The 26,648-nt window shown below is 38.2% G+C and overlaps 1 protein-coding gene across 1 annotated transcript; it reads right to left on the bottom strand.

Annotated features, from left to right (window-relative positions):
* Positions 1 to 209: 209 nt before the first annotated feature.
* ENC1 (ectodermal-neural cortex 1) lies at positions 210 to 13,500 on the bottom strand. The gene is made up of 3 exons (XM_044063949.1): positions 13,091 to 13,500; positions 7,301 to 9,110; positions 210 to 3,173 (listed from the first exon to the last, which is right to left on the bottom strand). Exon 2 carries the CDS (start codon positions 9,095 to 9,097, stop codon positions 7,328 to 7,330), a length of 1,770 nt encoding a protein of 589 aa, XP_043919884.1. The 5' UTR covers positions 9,098 to 9,110; positions 13,091 to 13,500; the 3' UTR covers positions 210 to 3,173; positions 7,301 to 7,327.
* Positions 13,501 to 26,648: the final 13,148 nt, after the last annotated feature.

Here is a 26,648-nt window from a genome sequence, read left to right as displayed (position 1 = left end):
GAAGATTGACTCACGACTTTAAATGGTGACATGAACAACACAGGAGGATTATGCACTACCAGTACAGTATGAATAGCATAGCAACATTAAACATGTCCAATTACGCCTTCTGATCTTATGTGTACTGGTGACTATTAGCTGAGGTAGGCTTGCTTTTCATCACTTTAAATTATGCAGTAAAAATTATACACAAAGAAGATACTTTAAGGCAGGTTTTCTTTTTTTTTTTTTTATTTAAAACGGTAACCACCATAATGAAAAAGTGCATACAAAAAGACAACAAAATTCATCCAGATAAAGGGACTGCTCCCAAAACAGAAGACCTCTTTTAGATTCAGGTTTACTGACCTTCAATTTCACATTGTGAAAAATTGCAGTTTTGCAAAACATGAAAAGCAGTACCAAAATGCACTCTCAGCACATACTGACATGTCATTCCTGTACAGATCTGTTTTGAATCCAAACCACATTTAGAATAAGTACAGACATTATTCAGTACTAATCAGTCTTTTTCAGACAGGTGTCAGGCCCGAGTGAACGCAATTGCAATGGAAACAGAAGGCTGCCTCCTATTGTGCTTTGTTTCCAAAGCAACCAGATCACAAAATAGAAAGAACCCACTCCTACTCTGCCAAGATTTGAGTGCAGTGTGCCATAAACTGCACTCATATTTAACCATTGATGGTTTTGCAGATCATAAATAGTCGAGGAAAAAGCCTCAATTACTACATCATTTGTAAAGGGGAGTTCAGAATGCTGCTGAGCCAGAGACCCACCACCCTAGTTTATTTCTACCTAAATTAAGCATATAATTTGGTCTAATATAAAATGGTCCCAAAATACCTTTACTCTCTTACGCACTTTAAATACAGCTGTGGAAAACCAGTGTCAGATATTAGAGTGACTTTTTTTTCAGTACAATGATCTTAGTAGTAAAATTTCCTTCAAATATCTAACGGCAATTCTACAAGTATGAAATATGCCTACTAGAAAAGTTATCCACCACCTACCCACATCTCTCAGCATCAAAGCCTCAATGAATGTAATTAGTGTCTGTGTATGTTGGTAATATACAGCTGAAATACCTTTTATTAGTCTTGGCTGTAAGCAGAACTATAACTTTAACAGCTACTTTACCATAAGCATCTCACGGACACAAACACTGTGCTGAAGTCAAGACAGCACTTGCACAGTAATGCCATCTAGAAAGCCGAAATACTGCAAGCAGACCCCCCCCCCCCAAAAAAAAAGTGGCACTGACGACTAGAGAGGTTTCCACAGGACTTGAAACATGGAATTTGAGACTCCTTTAGTACACTTGCTAAGTACAGGTTTCAGACTTTCTGAAAGTCTTGCTTCAATCATGTGTTTGGTTATCACATCAGTGGACTATATCGAAATTGAACAAATTACAGCAGGGAACTGCTGAAATGGGGGTCTTCCACCACTTTATGTACAAGTCATCAGGAGTATTCTCACCACTCATGTTCATCATTACAATCATTAGCTCTTGCCTGTTTTAGTGGTCTGCATTCTATCAAGGATCCCTGTTCCAAGTCCATGAGAGCTACTTCCACCAGCTGTAGACAAGTGGAAACAAGATTAACACAGAAAACCAGAGTGGCTTGTTCCAAATAAATAAATTAAAAATGTTTAAGTTGGCTCGTTGTTCATTACATTCATATATATGCTTATGAACATTATATGGACCCTAGTACACCCTAGTACAGTGAGTGAATTAATAAAACAGACCACACACACACACACACACACACACACACACACACACACACACACACACACACACACACACACACACACACAAAGTATGCTGCGAAATTCAGACATATTTCTTGGTAACTGGTCATACTTCACCTCTCCTACAAAAGCATGGAGATTAAAAGAAGATTCACTTTTACCACGTATAAAAAAGAAAGGTGTGGGTTCAATTTAACGACATGCAACTCTTAGGCAAAGAATACTATACAAATCATTCCAAGCAAACTGCGATGCAGCAGAAAAACTCAGACCAATGTGAAAGAACACAATCTACAGAATGACTCAGAAGAGCAAAAAGTCATCTGTACAAAAAAAAGACATGGGGGGGGTACTTCATCTCAGAGACTGATCCACATTCATCTCTATTAGTGTGCATATCACTTTCTTCCACTGAGCAACGCAAAAGACTTTTAATACAGACAGCAAAACCTATAGCTAAGCACAGGAAATGCTCAAGTGGAACAATTTCAACATTACAAATCTGGACAGAAGTGAAATTATACATGCAAGTGTACAAATTATTGGCCTGAAACTAACCTTTCCTTAGATTCTACTTCTAAGCTGAATTAAAGGCTTTCTGATCTCACACATTTGTCCCTGAAACAGTCTGTCTCACGTGTGGGGGTGGGGAACAACATGACAGTATGTGCAAAATGCAATAAACTACTCATTCATGTCAATCCACTACAGGTGAAAAAATGATGTACTGAAGTACAGAATTATAAAAGCATTCAACAATAAATAGCTAGTCTACAACAGAAGTACAGCACAAACAGCATAGAATTAGTTCAGCCTTGTATAAATAGAAAAGTCCCGTGGCTGAAGGAATAAATAGAAAGGATTTTTCAGGTTTTGCTCTCTGCTGTAGTCATGGTCTTTAGATATACACCATAGGCAGCACAGATGATGGCAGCAACATGGGCCAAACATCTCTGAAAGATCCAGTCATCAGGGCCCCTCACATCCAGAGGCACAACCAGTACTTTCACTTCAAAAAACCAAGAAGTGGGTTTATAAGTGGTACACATCCTTCATGACAGCTGGCGCCCTTGCTTCAACAGCTCAACATAAGCAGAAAAGCTGTCACGCACATGTATGGTCCAGTTTTAAATGCAGCTTGAGGAGTTGTTCTGTGAGGTCTGTTGGCAGGGCTTCTTGCACAAAAATAACTTGCACAGTCATTAACTCTTGATTTATGCCAGCACCCGCGAGTCATAGGCTTATGGACTCAGATCAAAGATGCTTAAAGCATGTAACAGCTACATTTTTCCCTTCATAAGCCGAGTATTTGAAAAGGTGCTTGATGGTTTCAAGCAAACATTTTTTCTTCATTGCACAGTCCAAATTGGAGTCACTTCACAGATGAAATGTCAGGCAGGCTGCTTCACAGTAACCTATCAAAAGATAAAAATACAGATGAAGATTGCTACTTTGTAGTTTTAGTACAACAAAACAATGTAGAATATTCACACAGCCTTACCTAACTACAGAACTGTGTGTACGTACACACGCACACACACCACACACAAAAGTTGTCAGTTCACTTACATCGAACATGCTGTTCGAATTGTTCATACTGAGATTGTGGTACAGTGAAGATCGGGAAATTTGCCCTTTCCCCACTGTAGTGCAATCTCAGAGTTGGTAACAAATTTTGATGAACTGTCACTTTGCTGAAGTGATATAGGCCCCTGAAAATGGCATAGAGGCACAAAAGGCTATCCAATGTCAAAGTGACATCATGAGGTTCCATAATACATGGTGGAGTATGTACTAGACACATGACCCACTATGGTAAGGGATGTTCGGATTTATGAGAAGGGCCCCTGCATGCAAGGTTAACTATAATCCCATCATGTATCTGGATATAACCACAGCCTATGAACATACTACCAAAATGAATGTCTGTGGCTGGCTGTCATGAAGCAAAGATAATACAACAGTTCCCCTTGCATTTAATCAAAAAGCACAAAACATTTTTGTTATATACAGAGGATTACGTACATTAACAGTACACAGTTCCACAGTAGACAATGTCAGAAATTGTGATTCACTGTCAAAGTTATCAAAATGAGACCCATAAAAAAAATGTTCATTTTTGAGACTGACACAAACTGAAAGCCATCTCTCCAAATTACAGCACATGAGATGGAATTCTGAATATGGTCCAACTAACCCAGGATCAGTTAGCATCCCAGGCACTGGATAAACCAAATTAGAAGGACAGTACCCACCTCCAATCGTACAGGTTTGTAACCTCACTCCCATGTGCTGCATTGTTAGAAATAGATCTATTAAACACAGCAGCTCCAAAATTCATCAGGACAAGTGCTCATGCAGACAAATATAGAAAACTGCCCATGATTTTTACTGCCACGTTACTCTTATGCCATCCTAAATTGCTATCACTGAAAAACCACTGACACTGCTTTAAACTGACCACACCATTCTAAAATGAAAAGTACAAAAACATTTTAGTCAAGGTGCTCACTTACTAGACCTCAACAGTGGCAATATTCCAGAGGAGCTTGCTTACTGACACACAGCAACGAAGTCATCCTGTACTACTAAAGAAATTGTGCATTGCTCAGCTCAATGCACAGACGCACAGACAGCTCAACACTGTTGATGCAATCAGTCACATCTGACAAGATAACACCCATTCTCATGCCAAATGTTCTACAATTCTCCAAAGCAGCAAACAGTTTGTATTAATACCTTATCACATACAGCCGTGTTAAAATAAAACAGCAGCACAATGAAAAAGTTAGTCAAGGGCAGATCTTGCCTGTTGAACCTGGTTAACTTCTTTGAGACTGTCACCAAGGCCCTGGTTGAGGGAAAAATCAGTACATACAGCTTACCTTAACTTTTGGCCAAGACCTTGGGCAAATCCCCACTTGGGCATCACTGAAAAGCTAACACAACTTGGCATAAATCTTTATCAGGTGGGTGGGCCAGCTGGCTCACCGACAGGACCCACAAGGTCAAAATAGGTGCCTCCACCTTCAACATCAGACCTGTCACAAGTAGTGTTCCCCAGGGTCTGTCCCAGGACCCCTACTGTTTGGCATCTACTTCTCAGAAGTCCAGGAAAGACAAAAGGCCTGTGGCTGACAATGCAGATGACTAAGTTGGGTGCCATCACTGACTCCCCAAATGATGTTAACATACTGCAAGAGGGTCTCACAGCAACAAATGCCTGGTGCCAAAGTCATGACCTTAAGCTAAACGCAAAAAATGTATCATACCATTCGGCAATACACAGCCCCTACTGATTACCACATCAACAGCAACCCCCTAAGCACACTATGGTGAGACACTTGGGTACACAGGTAGACAATCTCACATTCGACGCTCATGTAGTGGCAGTGTACTGTCTCTTGCCTACAAGGCAATATCGGACCCTGCCCTACTAGAGATGCTCCATATCCATAAGAACTCCTCGTGCATTACCTGCTCAAAAGGCCTACATTTAATATGGGGACATCAACAAAACCTTTGAGAGAAAGAGAGGTTTATCTCCCAGAGGCTGCCCAGTGTCTGGAATAGTCTGCCCATACATGTCAGAGTACCTCAGTGACCCTCTTCAGATGCAACCTTGATGAGTGGATAGAAAACCACAAATTTGTCACAGGGTGCCACCAGTGTTCCTGACTGACAGGGCAACAGAGGTTTATTTTTGGGGATAAACCGTTGTCTAGGCTTGTAACCTAGGATTCTACAGTTCCTTACCACGACATTCAGATACTATCCTCTTACAAAGCAAAGAAAAAGAAAAAAATCCACACCAGTGTATTGGGGGGGGGGTGCAAGAGTTGCCTACTGCTTAGTTTATTTACACTTTGGCAGGATTACTCCCACTAGGCAATGGCTTCTTTTTAAGAGGAAATTTAGCCAGGGCACAGGAGAAATGTCCTCTTTTTTTCAATTGGTGTCAAGGGATCTTTTACGTCCACCCAAGATGAGACTTGTTTAATGCCTCACCCAAAAGATGGCTGACCTCAGGAGTGCAGCACACCATTACACGGCGCTGCCAGTATCAGAAAATTAACCAAACTACAAACTGTGGGAATAGAACAACTGGCTGATCTTCCAATATCAAATGTAAATGTGCTACCTACTGAGCTATGGAAACATTACTCAATATCAAAGCCACAGTAGATTTACATGGCTGGATCTTTGTATCAAAATTCTTATCATCGGATGTTAAAATACACAACAGTCTTACATGCCCCACCTGCTTTATTGGCTTATTAATTCACAAACAGGGGCACATTGCCTGGGTTGTTAGACAGATAGACAACAGCCAAAGGTCCTCAAAGTATATGTGCACAGAAAGTATTTCTATTCTACATGGCGAATCTGTTACAAGCACAGTCTTCCTAACAAAAATCTTAAACCCATGTGGACAAAGGGAGGCTGTGCATCTGCATAAATGGTACCCTGCTCACTTCAGTTTTTCCAAGGTGTGAACTTTACAAAAGTTAGAAAATATGCCACTGTTACTTAAAGTCAGAACGCTACACCACCATCCACCTTTACTTATGTTTATAGTGACCTGGCAAGTCACTAGGCCACTGACGTGTTTTCAGGGAAGACCCAAGGTGGTATTGATGTTGACTAGAGGAAATCTGACCATGGCACCACAGAGATCTCCTTACTTTTTTGATACGTGTTGTGGGGTCTTTTACAGAACTCAGTGAATCACTCCATGTGCTAAATTTCGTCATATGCTGCAAGAGTCTCCCCCCCTCATTACTAATACCTCAGGTTCCCACACCCCATGTAAATATGTACCATTATAGGAACAGAAGTGCAATGGGCATGTCATATCATCCCACCACTCCAATGACCCAGCCAAAAGCCTTGTCCCCCCCCACCAGTCCCAAACTTCAAAAGGAGATTAACTATGAGGTGTGCCTATGTGCACACAGTCTCCCCTATATAGGTACACCTATCCTCCCACAGCAGCACCTCAGAAGTCCATCAAATTCTGGACATTTGTTCTATATTTAGGGCTCTATTTCGCCATGTCTTTTTTTCTTGAGTGTCATACAGATTCTGAATGGTCAGCTGCAACAGCCCCTAATCGTAAGTTTACCCCTGGGATCTCTTCTGTGTCCCTGCTTGACAAAGGTACAGTAAACGAACCCTAAAAAGGGCTACCTTCTGTGACCTACTATACAGAGGCACAGTCAATTAATCTAAAAGGGTAGCGAAAGCCAAACACACTATGGCTAGGCTTATAAATGCCCTAGGGCAGATAGCCTAGTATCAACCTATGAACCTAAAAAAAAAAAAGAAATAACCCCTGCACACACAAATGCATGCACACCTCTAAATTAAATTATAATAGGTGGTATATCAAAGTGAATTTAGATGAAAACATGGGAGGTTTTCAAGATATTCATGAAGAAAAAAAGGAAGAGGGAAAAAAAAAAAAAAAACAGTATGTGTGCTGTGCAGAAAAGCTGCGCTTTATAATTTTCTTTTTACTAAACAATAATAGAACACTTACAAGATGTATTTGCACCTTCTTTCTTTCCTATGATGGAAGATGCTTCCAGGTACTAACAAATGCAGTAGGAATGAGAGAGTATGGCACAGTAGTGATACCATTCCACGTGTCCAATGTAGGGTCATAGCAGTCCAAGGTTTTACATCGCTGTGTGCCAAAATAGCCCCCAACCACATACAGTTTATTTCCAGATGCAACAGCATGGCAGCTCATTCGCTTAGCTGTGACATCCCCTACCTTAGTCCACTGGTAGGTTTCACTATTAAATTTGTAAGCTGAGCAAGCAGAGAATTCAGTATCTCCACCCATGATGAAAATCTGATTACCAAGTACTGCTGCAGCAGTGTAGCGCCACGGCTGTGGGCAAGTAGCTGGCACAGTCCATCGGTTTTCACAAGGATTGTAACACTGGACCTTTGGCAGTTTATCATGACTTACATTTGTGCCTCCAAAGGCAAACAGTCTGAGTTTTGCACTCACCACTGCTGCATTGCTCACACCTTCTCGAAGTGGGGCTACCATAGTCCACTTATTGGTCACGGGATCATATTGTTCAACCTGTTTTAGAGATACAGAAGGTGATGCAGGGAGACAGCCTGTTGCAGCTGTATGCCCCCCAACTACATACAAACAATGCTTCAACTCTGCAGAACCATGACCAAATCTGGCAACAAGCATGGGGGCAGCCTTTGACCACTCTTCATGAAGCGTATCATACACCCAAACATCTTTAGAAACACCATTTTCTGATCCCCGTCCTCCAGTGATGTACACTTTGCATCCAATAGCACAAGCACTGAACTCCTTCCGCGGACTTGGGATGTCAGCTTTGGGAATTATTTCTTTGGCTTTTTGGTCTACAAGGTAGAGCTTGTCACACATGAATGTCTGTCCTCCAAGAAGGAACAGGGCATGGCCCGTTTTGCGAGGTCTGGCACACAGGCTTGTGACAACCCCATCATTCTGTAAGATTTTTAATTTACATCGAATGGCTTCTTCAACAATCTCCTTGCTTTTCTTCTGCTTGAAAATTAGTTCTTCCATGGCTACATTCTCCATCAAATAGATGGCTGGAAGAAGAGCCAGCCGCACAGTCTGTAACAGTTCTGGAAGGAAACAGTGACGTCTCTCCAGATCACAGGTCACCCAGTTCATGGCAGACTCGTATACCAGTCTCTCATCTTCAGTCTCCAACTCTTCACTGGAGAGAAGCTGCACCAGCATATCCTTTGGAAGCTGAAGGAAGTCATCACTTTTACAGATAGTGGGGAAGTTGCTCAGGCACATCCTCCAAGACAATTCATACAGTTTGGTGCACTGGTGGGCATCAGAGAGCAACAACATTCCAAGACAATTGGTGTGATGGAGGTTCTTCTCTAGGAATTCTGCACAGGCATCTCGGATGTCTTGGAACTCCAGCATGTCTCCGGCTTCCAGCAACGATTCTGCATTTTCTTCATTGATCATTACCCTTGAAGAGTAAGCATAGTCTAGGAGAAGTTCAAGGACCTCAGGGTGGATAGAATCATGAAAGTTCACTTCACTGGCCTGACTTTCTCTGAGCCCCCCACTGAACATGGCTTCAAAGTAGCGGCTGCAAGCTGCTAAAACAGCTCTGTGGCAAGGAAATGATCGATTTCCAGCATGAAGGAGGACATCCGTAAAGAGCCGCTGCTGACGCAGGAGATTCAGGTGAGTAAGGACACTATCAGCATAAGAAGACTTATGAAATAAGTAAATATTCATGGATCCTGTGCTAGATCTTGACTTGCGATTCTCGTGCATACTGACTGACATTTTTGACCAAATCCTAAAAAAAAAAAAAAAAACACCAGTAAAACAATTGTAAATCACCAAGACTTTAGCAGAACACACCAAATTGTAATGCAGTAAATGTCATTCTATAAAAAGGTAACTCAAAAAGTAATACATAAACAAATGGCACTTTGTTTTAAAACCAAAACATTAATGGTGTTACTGTACAGAATGAAATGTGCAACGTTTTATGTGCCCAAACCTTTTAACATCTTTTTCCATCTCTTAAAGATGATGTCTCTGAATAATGTAAGGAATTACAGGGTTGTATACTTACTGGGAGGGGGGCAGTATGTTCTGCTTCACTCTGGAATAAAATATATGTCTGTGCATGCGCGCCACACATATGCAACAGTAAACTATGAGAGCCCTGTGGTGGACCGGTTGTCCACATGGGAATGGTTCCTATCCTGCACCCACTGTCTTCTGGGATAAACTCTGTCCAAGATGCTAAACTTATTAAAGCAAGTGCAGAAAAAAAGACTGGATCCATGCCTACTAGTAGTGAAGAAACCTTAAGTGAGAACCAGAAGATGGAAAAAGACCAGTATGCTTGTTCTGGAATACTGTGTACAGCTCTGAAAAACACCACTGAAAGGCACACAAGTAGGTAGCCCAGAGAATTATTCAGATTATGTCCCAGAATACTTAAAAAGGTCCACAATGTTCAGTGATAGGAGGCATACTTCAGAAGAAGCTTCTTCCAGAGAATCACAGCAGTCCAAATAAAAACTTTCCCAAGTCACTGGGTTCAGACACTTTCAGGGAAGCAAATAGTGATCTTTAGATTATGTCACCCACAGTATACTATTCTCTCCCTTGCAAGAACAGTACAAGGGTAGTAGCCTTCCTTTACCACAGACTTCTGTGAATGCTGAAGCATGCAAATGTGCTCCATTCAGTGGGAAACAATGCAAAGGAAATTCCCTTCTCCCAGCACAGTGACTTCAAAGTTGGCTGCGTTTGTAAAGCCCCAATATATGACATAACATTGCAGTCAGCAAGTCTATCAATAAAACTGTCGAGCAACACATTACAAAAAAAAATTATATATATATATATATATATAAACTTCTCTTTAATGTATCTAAACTCTATAATGTAAATTACTTGACTTGTATAGTTATGTAACAATTGTGATCTATTTGCTCTCAAAATTTGTAATGTTTATTTTAAGATTTTTAACATTGTAAACATTTGGAGCTTTTCTCCAAGCCTCTACTGAAATATATATATATATATATATATGTATATTATATATATATATATATATATATATATATATATATATATATATATACACACACACACACATACAGAAGAGTATAAAGACTCACTGGGAAAATGTAACACTTTACTAACAAACCCTTAAAAAGTATAGACAGGACTGTTCTACCTAGCTCGATCTGCTTAAATGAAGACCACTAAACCAAAAGCAGTTGATAAAGTGCTGTTTGGGACATCCAAATTAAGAGCTCTACCATGAATAATAACAGTTTAAATCAACGTGGGATTAGTCAAACCCAAAGCAACTAAAAACCTTGAAAAGTGAACACAGACCCAAAACGTGTTTTTTTTTTTTTTTTTTAACTGGGGATGCAACCCCCCCACACACACACACACTAAACTATGTAGCATTTCACCAACTTTCAGATCACATAAATTTAGAGCAAATGAAGAAACCACATTATGCTGGCGATCTTTGAGAGAGATTCTGAACAGACCACAAACCAGTGACAACAGTAAGGCTCCTTTACAGAAGAGGTATGTAAACAGGATGCAAGAAGAGTTTAAACTTTGCATGGACTATATAGAAATAAAAACCCAATGGTATCCATTTCACTTCAGTAGACCTAAAACCTTTCCCAATTTGGGATGCAGGGGTGGCAGTTAAACAGGGAAAACCTCATTAAGTACTTCTTTTAGTCTGGCATTGCTACAGATGTCAAACAATATTCAAATCACTACCAGGGAGAAATGATCACCAGCAGGCAAATGTGATGCATTCAAGTCAAAACAATAGTTGGCAACAGAAAAGTATAAAAAGTTAAACTTGAATTAGTCAACTATAGCTTCTGTCATTTATATACATACACACACACACAAGTTTGTTCCTGAAAAGCAGCACCAGTTCCAGTGGGCTTACACAGTTATCAAATGTATACAAAACAGGACACATACACAAATCAGCAATCCTTTCTGCTAAAAAAAATAAATAAATAAAAATAAAACCACAAACATGACCTTACATAAACATTTATGGACCTTATAGCCCCAAGAAGAAAATATTAGACTTCCACTTTCTGCAAATTACATCAGCAGTGCCCATGAATAGCCAGCACAACAGGGAACTCAGACTACGCCTGCATAATCAAATCTGATGTCATACTGTATACTGTCAAAGCAATCACATGTGATCTGGCATACACAATACATCTACACCCAGTGATTTCATAAACTTTACAATCAGCCAAGTGATCTTGTAAATGATGAGACATCACAGAGCACTTTAGCAGAACTTGCAAACCACTTTACAAATGATCTCAAGACAGGTGAGCCACACGCTTTCAAAAGAAAACCAGTGCCTAACAGAAGGCATTTACCTAGTTACACATATCAGAACAAAAAAGCAAATCCATTACAAGTGTAAACATACACAAGAACACAAATAATTTGTACACAACATGTACGAATGCAACATACAAGTATCTGAGAAAATGCATTACATAAAGGAGACAATTCTCCACATAATTACACCCCCTTAGTTTACACATGTATCTTTTCCATGAGTAACCAGATTAAGTCTCAGCGTAATGATAAATGTACACATATTTGCACTGCATACATTATATTCTACTCTGGGGTATAGTAGTACTGGATCCACACCAATCTTTTTAGACTCACTTGCTCAAAAGTACAATGGAGGCTTTATAAAACCCCCGGATTCATTTGTGAAGTTTATATATTGACTGAATTGTTTTACTAGGGTAGAGCTTTAGCCTCAACCCCGGAGAATACAGTGGTTAAATGAGTTGCCCAACAGTGTATATACAAAGATTTAATACATGCAGTGACAACACCTCCTTGCCTTAATCCTCTGCAATAACTGCCCTACTGTTACAAGCTTGGCATAAGTACAATGTTTAACCATAAAGACTCGTGGCTTATTATAAGAAAACTGAAGTGAGTTGGTGTATGGTATCATTGCCTTTTTCCAATAAGTTATGCCAGGATAAGGAGTGTGGAGGAAGTAACGAACCCCGCTGCATTAACCAAATGAAAAATATGCAGGAAATTTAAGCCAAGATAAGGAGTGTGTATGAAGCAGCGTATGCCTTTCGAACCCCGGTGCAGTAACCAAATGAAAAATATGCAGGAAATTTACCTTACTAAAATTCAGGTGCTCCAACTGCATGCAGCAGGACTCCTACTTTCACGCAAGGCGAAAAGAAAACTATTTGCCTCCAGTGTATACAGACAGTTTCCTTCAAAATGTTATTGTGCAACACTGGTTGATTCATTGACAGTCTCTGCAGTGCAGATTATATTGTATGCATATGCACAATATACAAGGAATTAATCCCATACATCGAAGCACTTCAATAGCTTCTACTAACTTATTTTCGATAACAGTGGTCCGGGGAGCACCATCCAGCCACAAGTCTGGTCAAACAGAATACAGTCACAAAATAAAACGTAACCGCATTGTAGGGAAGTAGTACATTTTGGAAGGTAGAACTACTTAGGGTTGATGCAGCTGCATGATAATGAAGCAAGAAAAGTTTTGGATCTGAATCATTCCACGCAAATTATGCTCTTAGGTGAAATATTTGACAAATCCGATATACTACTATATTGTCCTAATCACACACACACCTCCCTTGCAATACAGTACTACCTTGCTCCCAGCTAAACAGAGCACATCCCCACATGCAAGAAACGTGTCGCTTTTACTTAGAAAAAGAGTAGGCTTACCAGATGTGTAGCAATCAAAACAGGTCACTCTTTCAGCAGGCAAAAGCAACAAACGGTGACAAAAGGAGCATGTTCCAGCCAGCAGCTTCCCTGGAGTTCGATGATCAAGCAACCTATTTGACACGTGCCTGCAGCACCAACCAAGTTCAAAGGTAACTAGAATTTGACTACTGTAGTCGGATCGGTAACGACAATTCCGAAAAAAGCGACTGTCAACTACTACGCGGCGAAATGTGGCACTGGCCACCTGCGTAGTCTTGCTCAGTGCGCTTAAGTGAACAGCCTCTGCCTGTCTCACGGTCTTTCTGAAACAGTGCTAGTACTGTGCTTCCGGATAATGAGCATATACCCGCCCTCCTCTGCTTACTCGTCCACAGCGGGTTAGCTCTGGCAGCCAGTTCTGCACTCCGAGTGCTTTTAAGGAAGCAGGCTGCAGTGGGGGTGGGGAAAACAAGTCTTAGTTGTATGCACACAAAGTACCTGACAAAGAATAGATAGCGTAGTCGTGGGACTGGAAAAGAATAGGCGGGGTCATCTAGCCGCCTGGGGCAAAATAAAAAAATATTGCAGCACCAAGGAATGCTGCCCTCATACCTCTCAACTGCCCAGATTTGTGCCTCGTATCTTTGGTGTGTTCCTCAGTAAATATGGGGATTTCTGCCAAATCACTGAGGACTGAAGTCACTAAACTAAATAATGACACATAGATTTGAGTTTCACAATTCATTTCCTTAACGAAAGGCATGTAATGCAGATTCTTTAATGCAATCACCTTTTTAAGTTTGCAAGACCAATATTTAAAATATGTCCCTATTTCTGGGCCTCCCCCATTATTTTAGGGTTTGTCCAGATTTCTTGCGATAAGAGGTTGAGTGGTATGGCTGATCTCGGTAACTCACATTATTCCACCTTACAAGTTAAGTATCATTCAAACGTTATTATTATTATACGTCAGAGTGTGTTAACCTGTGCAGAAACTCGTGGAGAAAAGCCGTTTGAACTGTGTATGCCTTTTCCGCTTATACACGTGCGGCGGGAATGGGAGCATGGCATATACTCTTGGGCTTTGTGTTCTCCTTCTGGCATGGGTATTCACACTGAAATGAATTTAGTACGTCTCCATTCACAAGGAAGATCTACAAAATGGTCAAGGGATGGAGGTGTCTCCCGACTTGCCTAACACGAAGCTCAAGCTGAAGAGAAGGATGGGCTGGAGTGGAGACGACTGCTGGGCATAGGGAAGTCTTGTCTGCTCTAACTCAAGACTATATATCTCAGCAGAATGTCCATTTTTTGACTTGTATTTTTGGTCCGTTTTTTCATAAAATTGTGGTTTTCTGACAAATTAGTGGCAAATCATTACAGATTGAAGTTAGAAAACAAGGGTAGACATTGAAGTTTTGGACGTTATACCCTTCAGAAAATGCATGCTAATGCAAAACCTTTTATTCTATCAGCTTTATAAATTTGCAAGAATAATATTTAAAAACTATTCCTATTTTTAGGTCTTTGACCCACTTATATATGGCTTTGTCCAAATTTCTTGCTGTAAGAGGCTGATGCATGATTGCTACTTTTGCGACCCTCATCAGGGCAAACGTTTTTAAATTAATGAACAGGCAAGTGCCTGTGTCAACGTACATGTTAGGTAAACACTGGACCCCTGTGAAATTTATATTTTCTATATTCCTGTACTAAAAGCTACTAGCAGCATATATGTACGATTAAGATTAGGTCTTAAATCGTGCAAGTGAAGAATATTTAAGACTTTTGATACTACCGATACGTTGGCCCCTTTCTGTGGTTGAACAAAATCTGTAGACCGGTCCAGCTTTAACAATTGGTGTTAAAAAAACAGGAATAATAACGATACAATTGGACGTATTTTGTTGGGTTGTTGAACGTATAACCAGTATCCAACCCCATCCATTTTACTAATGTAACTATAAAATATGAGGGCAGAAATGTGACGGTAACGAATGCTGACACAAAAGACAAACTGAAAGACAGCGCACAAGTACTACTTCACCGGCCTTGCGGTTTCGATGTCAGTTTCTCATAGTGTAAAATGACGTTATGCCTCAGCACTTTTATAATAATTTCCTAATGTTTGAAACGCATCATTCACATTTAACTGCTTGTTTGTCGGGTTGTAGTCTAAACCATTTGGTTAATTTTTCAACACCGTGCAGTCTATGGATTAAGTAACAACATATGTGAAAACAACGAGCCTTATAACACCAACATATTTCTTAACAAGAAACTGTGAGTTAATTTCTTTAAAGAAACAAAAGTACCACCAATCATTGTTACTGTAAGAACTGTTGTAAGTCCCACGTATGTGTAGACAATTTATCCCATGTCGTTTTTTTAATTATATGGCAGTTATGATAACTAGGACTTGTGCTCCCGTGAAAAGATTTCGGCTTATTTTTGTAATTGTTAAACTTTAAACTCTGGTCATGTCAACGGTTGATTCAAGAATTAAGCCACTTGCCCAATCAACAAATAAATAATACGTTCTAATTTGACATTTCAAAACGGCAACACATACTAGAACATATCTAGCTGCATCCACAAATCTCATAAACAGCGTCTAAGTAGTGGGGAAACTTCCATCCTCAAAATTCACTGGCACCATCAAACACAGGTAGCAGAGATGACATTAATCTAAATGACAGCAGTGGACGGCAGTTTTCGCATCTTGCTACTGCCACCGTGTGGATAGAAGGAAGCAGTACAGCGAATGCCAATGAGGATTCTCGTTTGCCGTAAGACAAAGCGAAGGAAATGGATCTAAGTAGTAAAATGAAAATCATAGTGGTTTGATGTTACCTCCTAGATCGTAAATGGCCCCAGTTTCTCGGCTTCTGTCAGGTATAATGAATTCTGATCCAATGGTTTAATGTAAGGACTGTCGTTAGTAAACGTAAACAACGCCAGTATGCATATAACTGTCCTGATTTGTGCTTCATTTTTTTTGGTCCGTACCTCATAAAATGTTGTTTTTCTGGCAAATCATTGAAGACTAAGTCAGAAAATCATGACAGACGTTTGAGTTACAGACTCCACGCTTTTCAGAAAATTCATGCTAATACAAAAGCTGTTCTATCACCTAAGTTTGTAAGAGCAATATTTTGTGGGCTTTGACCCCCCCCCCCCCCCCCCCATTATCTAAGGTGTTGTCCAGATTACTTCGTTTTAAAGGTTAAGAGGTATGAATGTCAGTCATTCAGACCTTACACTAGTACTGTTGGTCTTATCAGGTGTTATGTTCAGAATGCTTTCTTTTGGAATTAATTTGCTGTGGGTTTAGTAATATCTTACTGGAAACGTATTCCGTATTGTATCCCTTTATTACACGTTGCTGTTTTATTTGTCCATGTCTTTGATTAGCTCTGGATTGGATACTGCAACTTTTTCACACAGCGTAATTTTTTTAATGCACCTGTGTGTATTCATTGACAGGTTGCAGTAGTTTATATTGTCGCGACCAAAATTTATGGAATCTTAGTATTACATTTGCAACAAAAATAGGGTTGCCACCTTTTCAAATGGCCAAAGTGGGACATTTTTGGTACAGACATCAGATTTTACAGGCCGACACATTCCCACACTCAGTACAAAGGTTAGAACTTAACTTTTTTGCCTAAATAAAAGCTCATTCTTGTAGTATTTTAGGTGCTTATTCTGTTTCTTACAACATTTAGGTATTTTAGATACAGAATAACTGTTTTAGTCAACTATTACATAAAATATAATAAATAATTTTGTCCTAAAATCTCAGGACATTTGCCATTTTTACAATTTTTTGTCAGGACACAACTGCCCAAAGAGGGACTGTCCCTCGCAAAGTGGGACAGGTGGTAACCCTAAACAAAAACTGCCGTTCACTGCGGTCATTCAGATTAATGTTATCTCTACTACCCATAGCTCTCAACTTTCCTTTTCTATTTACCATGGATTTCACTTAAAAACATTCCTAACACTGAATGTGTGACAGACTCTTTCAATGTGGAACTTTGAGGAACATGAACTATTAAGACCCCAAATGAGGTATGTTCCTCGTAATGAGGTAAACTTGAGAGGTATGCTACTACCTGTGTTTGATGGTGCCAGCGAATTTTGAGGTTCGAAGTTTCCCCACTACTTAGATGCTGTTTATGAGATTTGTGGATGTAGCTAGAACTGGTGAAGTTTAAGATATGTTCTAGTATGTGTTGCCGTTTTGAAATGTCAAATTAGAACGTATTATTTATCTTGCATGGCTTAGTGGTAAATCATTTTGTCTATGGTGTGCAGGGTCCTGGGTAGGATTGCCACCTTTTCAAATGGCCAAAGTGGGACATTTTCGGGACAAACATCAGATTTTACAGGCCGACACATACCCACGGTCAGTACAAAGGCTAGAACTTAATTTTTTTGCCTAAATAAAAGCTTATTCTTGTAGCATTTTAGTTGCTTCTTCTGTTTCTTGTAACATTTAGGTATTTTAGATACAGAATAACTGTTTTATGCAACTATTACATAAAATATAGGACACAAGTATGTGCTACAATCTCAGGACATTTGCCATTTTTAATATTTTTTGTCAGGACACAACTGCCCAAAGAGGGACTGTCCCTCGCAAAGTGGTACAGGTCACAGGTGGTAACACTAGTCCTGGGTTCAGCCTTGCAGGAGCTGTTTATTTGGGGCGTCGAAAGTCGACACACTCTGGCTATAAGCCCTCGGGCAGATAGCCTAGTACCTACCTATGAACGAACAAAATTTTCATGAAGAACAAGGGGAAAGACTCAAATCTACACTGATAAAAAAATCTTAGCTGTCATCAAAGGGGGCCAGTGATTCTGGGATATTAAGTCACCAGGGTTGTTAGACAAGTATATTTACTTTTAAAAGCATTAGTAACACTACAAATAAGGAAATGCAACTGCAGAAAGAGAATTTCATTGATTAAGAACAGTTAACTGCTATGATTTAGACACGAGTATTTATTATTTTATTTATTTTTTACATTTGTTTATCGGGAAAGTCCGACTTGGCCAGAAGCCCATTTTCAGCGGAGGCCCGGGAGAAAAGCTCCAAAAAATATAAACAAAATATAATAATTAGATAGTATAACAGTATACATACAGTAAGATGCAGAATACACATCATCCAGTTAGTCTATATAAAGTAGTATTTAATACAGTTTTCTAGTTGTAGATACAGGTTCAAAAAGAAAAACACACAAGCATTTCAATGAAGATCACTGTGAGAAAAATAAAATTAGTACTGTGTACATATTAAATAGTTATGAACAAATGAGATTTCCTATATATATATATATATATATATATGTGTGTGTGTGTGTGTGTGTGTGTATATATATATATATATATATATATATATAAAACATTTTTTGAGTAGTAATAAACACTGAGGAGATGGAGAAAATTAGGTAAGGAGTGGACAGTGAGTTGAGAGTGAGTTGATCTCTTTCTTCCAATTTAACCTTGTTCCTTCTAGATTTATACTGTTTTATTCACAGATTTGGACATTTTAACAATGCATGCAATCTTCAATGCATAGCTGTCAGCCACCCATCTCCAAAATGTGGAACAATAACTCTCATAATCTGGAAGAAATTAGCACACTGTGAAACACTAAGGGTGACAGTTCCGTTTTTTTTCATACATATAATTCCATATTATTCAGTGTTGTTTACTTTAGTTATTTGTTAAAAATCTTAATAGATGTATTTCAAAGACTTTCAGTAGGGTACACAGAGTTTTTAAGACACAACATGAGGAGTGTTCCTCATAATGGGGTGCACTTGAGACATACGCTTCACACATATTCCTTATCACTCACTATGAAGAGTTTATTACCTGAAAACATTATTTTCTGGAAAATACAATGTTCTTGTTTCATACTCTGCTATATATTTCTTACAGAAATAAGAATAAGGTAAGGTATCTACTACTCACTCTTTTTTTTTTAAGTTTTGAAGGCTTGGTGTACCAGAACAAGTCTGGGCAAGTATCTACTCTTGCACACCAATGAACATGCAGATGCTAAGAGAATGGTAATGTCAAAACAAAGGCATCCAGCTGGGGCAATACAGCTTTAAAGACTGATGTCCCTGTACATGCCTGGGCAGGCCCGATACCCTGCTTCCTGACAGAACTCCTGCAGGGAAATTGCCCCAGGTATTTGAATAGAACCAAAAATGGGTTTGTTATGTTGTGGCTGTAAAATAAATAAATAATTACATGAAGCAAACTATGATATTTTTCATCCATAGGTCTCTATTTCTCTGTCAAAGGATTAATTTATTGGTCCATAGAGCAAAATTTGGAAATGACTGTGAGAATAGGTAATAGAAGATGCTAGCATTTTGATACTAGATATGATGATGTGAAAAACGAATGGTAATCCAAAGACTGCTGCAGGTATTCATAGAAACACATCAGTGACAAGAACGCTATGTCACATGTGTAATACTATTACGATTAATTCCCATATATGATTTTATTTTGTACAAGTAAGTGTTGCACATTATGCCAACACATGACGACAAGCGTTAGATTGCTGTTTCATCTCATTTTTCTTTCATTTTTTTCCTGATACAACTTTTCTTTCATTTGTTTTTCTTATTCTTGTTTTATTCAACTAAGGGTTGTTGGGTAGGAAGAGCCTATCTGGAAAGGAGCAAACCTTATACATGCAACCAGTGTTGGGTGGGATGCTAGTCCAGTCCATGACACACACACACACACACACACACACACACACACACACACACACACACACACACACTCTGTGATAGAGAATACAAGTGCAGCAATAAGACTCATCAGGAAGGTCCTTGGTGTTAGATCGAATATACTCTTTTAAGATATGGGTGATGAATGCATCTGTGAATTTGCAACTAACTATTTAGTTTTGATGGGAGCATATGTAGCTGCTGGATTTGGCAGTTCCTCATTGAGTAATGGCATTCACCAGCAGTTTAGTATCTGTTGTATCAACTGGAGTTTATTTAAGCAATAACCCACACCTGGGTGTGGGTAATGCTGGATTTACGCATGGTTTGTGTGGTTTGGTCATGAGGGTGAAGCCCGAGTGACCAAACAAGGACAACCATAGGTAAATCCAGCATTATCCACACCCAGAAGTGGGTTATTGCTATTATACAATGACATTATTTAAGAAAAAAAATACTTTTCTTAAATAATGGCATTGTATAATGCCTCCATGCTGCCCTTCCGCAGCTGTCCGGTATCCTGAGGCAGTTCTGATGTACTTCATATGCTTACGCAGTACATCAGAGCTGTGTGTAGAGGAAGCAACAGAGAAAGGAAGATCTCCGTTGCTTTTTTAAGCTGTCTCGCTATGTTAAACGATAGCGAGATAGCTTTAAAAAAAGCAACGGAGAAAGGAAGATCTCCGTAGCTTTTTTTTTTTTAAGATATCTTGCTATGTTAAACTCGTTTAACATAGAGAGATTACATCAATGGAGCTCTTCTGTTTTATGTTGCTACCTAACACACAAACAAAAAAAATCAAGATTTATACTAATGAAAAAAGTCCGGGCGACCGGACCTTTTTCCATTAGTATAAGTCGGATTTACAACGGGCACACTGGTTGGGCTGGCCAGTTAGTGTGCACGTTTCGGAATACTAATAGGCAGTCATTGTATAATCTTCAAGAACCATCAAAGGCAAGATCATGTTTTCAAGTGTCCAGGCCTGCAATAAGGCAGTCATCTCTTAAAGACATATTGTGTCGCATGCACAGTTACACATACAGTGGGTGCTACAACACTAATATCCACAAATTGTACCTGAGGCATGTGGGATTTAACTGCCCAGAAATGTTCTGGCATAGTAATAGTGTATAATCCAAGAAGAACAAAGGCTCAAGTCCAGCGAAGCAATAATACCACCTCTTTATTAAACGACACAGCAAATAAATTAATAGACACTCCAAACCACACAGTTTAATGTAAAACTAGCCAATGCAAAATGCGAAAGATGTTCTGGCATAGTAGTGATTGATGTGGGTATAGATTTACAAGAACATTAAATAGTTGTACAATATGATTGTCACTGGGTCCCAAACATAGAATTGCCTGTGGTAGGACAACCATCTCTAGTGTTCCTGAAGAGCAAGAAAAAAGACTCAAATCAACAATGATGCTATATAAATTACGGTTACCGAAAGTAGCTTGTCAGCGAGGGGGCAAGTCATTCTGGGAGGTTAGATCACAAGGACTGTCAGACAAGTATATTTCCTTTCGAAAGCATTAGTAAAGTAGTGCAAATAAGGAAATGCAACACAAGAAACAGAATCTCACTGTGGACTGAAAAAAATAATGTTCTGAACTCTAGCGTGTAATTGTTAGAATTTAGAAAGGACTACTGGATCTCTGCCCTCCACTGTAGCCTTGCTCCATTTAGATTTATACTGATTGTTTTCATTGTTCTTATGTAACATGGGCAAATTACATACACAAGCAAATATAGTGAAAGCCCTCTCCTTAGGCACTGAAAGAATCATACAACTGAAACACTGTATCACTTTTTGGAGTGATTCACCAAATGGAAGGTCATTGCAGACTGAAACAGTCTTACAGGCATCTGAAGTTTTAACTACATCTGAGGGATTAACTGTGGATCTTAAGACAGTGGGAACCAAGGGAAGTCTATTAGTTGAGACAGTTACATTGATATTACTAAGAATTCATGCACAGATAACCTCAATGAAACTTGAAAAAAATTCAGGAATTCGTGTTAAGTACTGGCTTCAAGAATTCAGGAATGCATGTTAAGATTTGAATGCAATATAAAACGCCAAGAAGGAAAAAAATGACCTGAAAAATTCTCAGGCAAGTTAAATTTAAAGGAAGGATATGTATTAGACTTGCTGGTGGATAATTTATATCAGTGCATATTATTATCAGTATTATTTTGATTAAGGAAAATCAACCACAAAATAACTATATTTTCTCTATTACCTTGCCAGTAAGGTTGTGCTTGTAACCCCTCTGGGTTACTACATCTCACATAATTCCATTGAATGTCCAAAACATGTAATGGAGTGGACCATGTTTCAATGATTAAATGCAACAAGAAAGATGCACGTTGCAATTATGCTGGTATGGGATAAAAGCAGACTGAACAATTAACCACTCTTAAAAAATAATGCAACACATTAAGTCTATTATATATAAATGTATTGGAGTACCATATGCTGAACATCTACATAATGGGCATTACTTTGTCAAATAATATCTGGGTAATAGAGTATGGTTATGATTTGATAATATGTTGTATCATGAATATTACTCTGTTTATTCGACTGTATTTGAAAAATAAAAAAAAAAATGAGAAATGAATATTAATGTGCACAAAGTGTGATTACAAAGTTACTTGAATTTCCTGTATTACTGGTCTTCAGTTAAGAAGATAAAATTCAATATGGAAATATCAAGTACATGCTTAGGACTACATTTAGAATTAATCCCTTTTACAAATGCATGCAATGACCTTGGAATCTAAGTAAATTCAAATTAAAATCCAGTCAGCATGTACACATTAAAGTCAACAGAACTCCTGGGCTGCCTATTAAAACTATGCCAACCACAAAAAGAACAGCAGATAATTCCACGAATACCACACGATGCAGGCCAGTAGTTCAAAACTATTTGTCTTTTATTAAAATACAGAAACGTTTCTAGTGCCTTGGCTGAAAAAATCCTTTAACAGAGTACACTCACACACAATAAAATTTCTACTTATATACTTTTGTGCTTCCTTAATTATTTCATTAAACAATAAAACAATAATTCAATTAAAACTTGCTTAATTACATTAGAGCAAACTTTTCCAAGTGCATTTTTGATTCAAGCCCCTAGGGCTCATAGTGTCAAACTTTAAAATCAACATGGTCTCTTTTTTTCTTAATACATTTTTTATTTGTTGATCAATCATATATGAATTAACTTCTACCATATCTAATATAGTTGCTTGTAACCCCTCTGGGTTACTATTATGAAATTCCTTAAAATGAATTGCTACTGAGCTAGTTAATTTGCATTTCCTAATATCTCTTATATGTTCTTTAAGTCTACATGCAAATTGTCTTTTACTTTCCCCCACATAAAATGTTTTACAGGGACATTTTAAACCATATATAATTTTCTCTGTATTGCGACTGTATATACCTCTTGATTGATACATTTTTCCATTGCTATGTGTGAACTCTTTCACTATAAATTTACATATACTGCATTTCCCACATGGAGATGTACCTACCATATCTAAAGACAAAACTAGCCCAGTAGTGGGCATACTAAACTTTCCATGGACTAAAACGTCTTTTATGCTTCTACCTCTCCTGAAGGAGAAGCTGATGTTCTTATTTTGTAAAAAATCAATTTCCCTTTTCAACCCTGTCCAGAGATATTTTACTTGTTCTCTTACTACCTCTGAGAATACAGAATATGTTGACGTAAAGTATATACCTGTACTAAACCTGACTAAGAACCTTATACTGTCAGCATATCCTATACCTTACCTTTCTCACTTTGTATTTCATTATTTCCATCCCTCTGAATACTTACCGGTTAAAAAAATATATATATTTTATATTTTATTTACTACACTCATTTATTTTCAGTCTGACTCTTATTGTACTGTACTTGTATATGGAATTAGCCTGTATACCTCCCCTTTTTTCTATATTAAGTAATGTACTTACTTGCTATTTTGAACTATACACTGTACTGAATGCATTTCATATTGTATTGACTTATGTCCTCTCTGTATTATTTCTGTATTATCCAATTTTGTACTTGTATACACATCTCAAGTCATTCTATGGAATTAGCCTGTATACCTCCCCTTTTTTCTATATTAAGTAATGTACTGACTTGCTATTTTGAACTATACACTGTACTGAATGCATTTCATATTGTATTGACTTATGTCCTCTCTGTATTATTTCTGTATTATCCAATTTTGTACTTGTATACACATCTCAAGTCATTCTATGGAATTAGCCTGTATACCTCCCCTTTTTTCTATATTAAGTAATGTACTGACTTGCTATTTTGAACTATACACTGTACTGAATGCATTTCATATTGTATTGACTTATGTCCTCTCTGTATTATTTCTGTATTATCCAATTTTGTACTTGTACACACATCTCAAGTCATTCTATGGAATTAGCCTGTATACCTCCCCTTTTTTCTATATTAAGTAATGTACTGACTTGCTATTTTGAACTATACACTGTACTGAATGCATTTCATATTGTATTGACTTATGTCCTCTCTGTATTATTTCTCTATTATCCAATTTTGTACTTGTATACACATCTCAAGTCATTCCATGGAATTAGCCTGTATACCTCCCCTTTTTTCTATATTAAGTAATGTACTGACTTGCTATTTTGAACTATACACTGTACTGAATGCATTTCATATTGTATTGACTTATGTCCTCTCTGTATTATTTCTGTATTATCCAATTTTGTACTTGTATACACATCTGAAGTCATTTTATATTGTCCTGCAAGTTTATTATCATGTGTGTCATGGAGCTTTTCTCCCCGGGCCTCTACTGAAAATGGACATATATCCAGATAGACTAGCCCGGTCAACAAATGTAAAATAAATAAATAAATAAATAATGCCTTCTTGTTCATTACTATTCCTTCTCTTCCCCTGTACACTACCTTTTTTTGTGATTCCTATTAAGCACTTTCTCCAACCCCTTTTCTACTTCTGTTGTCTGATATCCTCTGTTGCAAAACTTAAAAAAAGTTGTTTCCATTTCCCTTTCCATTTCTATCGGGTCATTACATAATCTTTTTACCCTGAGAAATTCTCCATATGGAATGGACTCCGTAGTATGTGGGGGGTGACAACTAGACCGTGTAAAACAAATTTGTTTCTAAAAACTTTCTATGTATCTTTGTTTTGAGCAAAGTATCCTTCTTGCCCTTTATACTTACAACTAAATAATGAACTTCATCACTCATTTGTAACCCATCAAAACTAATGGGTATTACTTTGTCAGATAATATCTGGGTAATGGAGTATGTTGATGATTTGATAATAAGTTGCATCATGAATATTACTCTGTTTATTCAACTGTATTTGAAAAAAAAAAAAAAACTGAGAAATTAATATTACTGTGTACAAAGTGAGCTTACAAAGTTACATGAATTGGTACTTGCGTATTATCGCACCCACATTCCAGACTCACTACCTGATATTCTAAATGTAGTAGGTGATTGCAGTGTATGTATGTGTCTTTAGTATAAACCATGCCAAATATCCTCTGTAAATGTTTTTAGCCAAAGTGCTGTTATTTGTGGTTAATCAGGCCCTGAAATAGTTTTGCCACTGTGTTATGTCGTTAAGAGATGTGTCGAATGCTTTCTTAAAGAATTCCACAGACAGCCAAAAATATCTCAGGAGAAATGCCTCAAACTGAAGAGCAATTTTTAAACAGTGCCATTATAAACTTAAGTGGTGCAATAAAATCTTTGCAGTGACAGAAATGTCATGAAGGATATGAAATAGGAACCTGAAAGATTTCTCATCCCTCTGCTGACTGATGTTCTCAATTGTTTGGTCCAAAAATGCAGGTTGTACGTATTACACAGTGACAAAACAATAGCAAATGCAGACTTCATGGATGGTTGTGCACGCTTCAGAGGCATGGTTAGGATGACAGATTTCGCCACCAATTTTTATGAGCTGACCAGTGTGTTCTGTGTACAGAAATGCAAAAGTCTGTGTAAGTGATAAAAAGTTGTTGGGTCAAACAGGTACCATGCAAGAATGAGTAAAACTTGTTAGGGGGCGGTTACGGCAATCGGGGTTGAATGTTTGTTTACACGACTACCCTCAAGAAAAACAGGAAAACTATGTATTTATTTCTCGACCAGAAAGGTAGAAAGATGTTATATTGTCCTCATTAGAAACTTTTTCTACTTTGATCACCACAACTATGGCTTGGAAAACAGACGGTTTTCCTGTTGGAAATGTGGTTGCGATAATATGTAAGTACCCTTGAATTTCCTGTATTACTGGTCTTCAGTTAAGAAGATAAAATTCAATATGGAAATATCAAGTACATGCTTAGGACTACATTTAGAATTAATCCCTTAAGTTTTACAAATGCATGCAATGACCTTGGAATCCAAGTAAATTCTAAATTAAAATCCTGTCAGCATGTACACCTTAAAGTCAACGGAACTCCTGGGCTGCCTACTAAAACTAGTTAATTCATAGCACCCATACATTTTAAACCCTTTCTTCATAGGTACTCAATACAAAGCACACCTTTTGGAATATGAAACTGCAATATTGTCTCCCTGATCACCTCATTATATAAAGAATATGAAATGATAACAGAGAATATTGAAAAAAGCTCTATGGAATGCCATAATGTCATTATAAAGAACAACTTGTTCTCAAGCAAAGTTGGCAGTGCCATGATTGCTCCCCAGGCTAGTGAAAGCGGATAAGGTACACATAGTAAACCTAGAGTA

This window comes from Protopterus annectens, chromosome 2.part2 (genome assembly GCF_019279795.1).
Source record: "Protopterus annectens isolate FY-2018-M chromosome 2.part2, PAN1.0, whole genome shotgun sequence".
Taxonomy (NCBI): Eukaryota; Metazoa; Chordata; order Ceratodontiformes; family Protopteridae; genus Protopterus; species Protopterus annectens.
Note: the sequence above shows the minus strand (reverse complement) of the source record. Positions and strands in the feature narration are given on the sequence as shown.

Coding starts and splice junctions, on each gene's coding strand:
- ENC1 (XM_044063949.1), bottom strand. CDS start 9,097: ATGTCAGTCAGTATGCACGAGAATCGCAAGTCAAGATCTAGCACAGGA.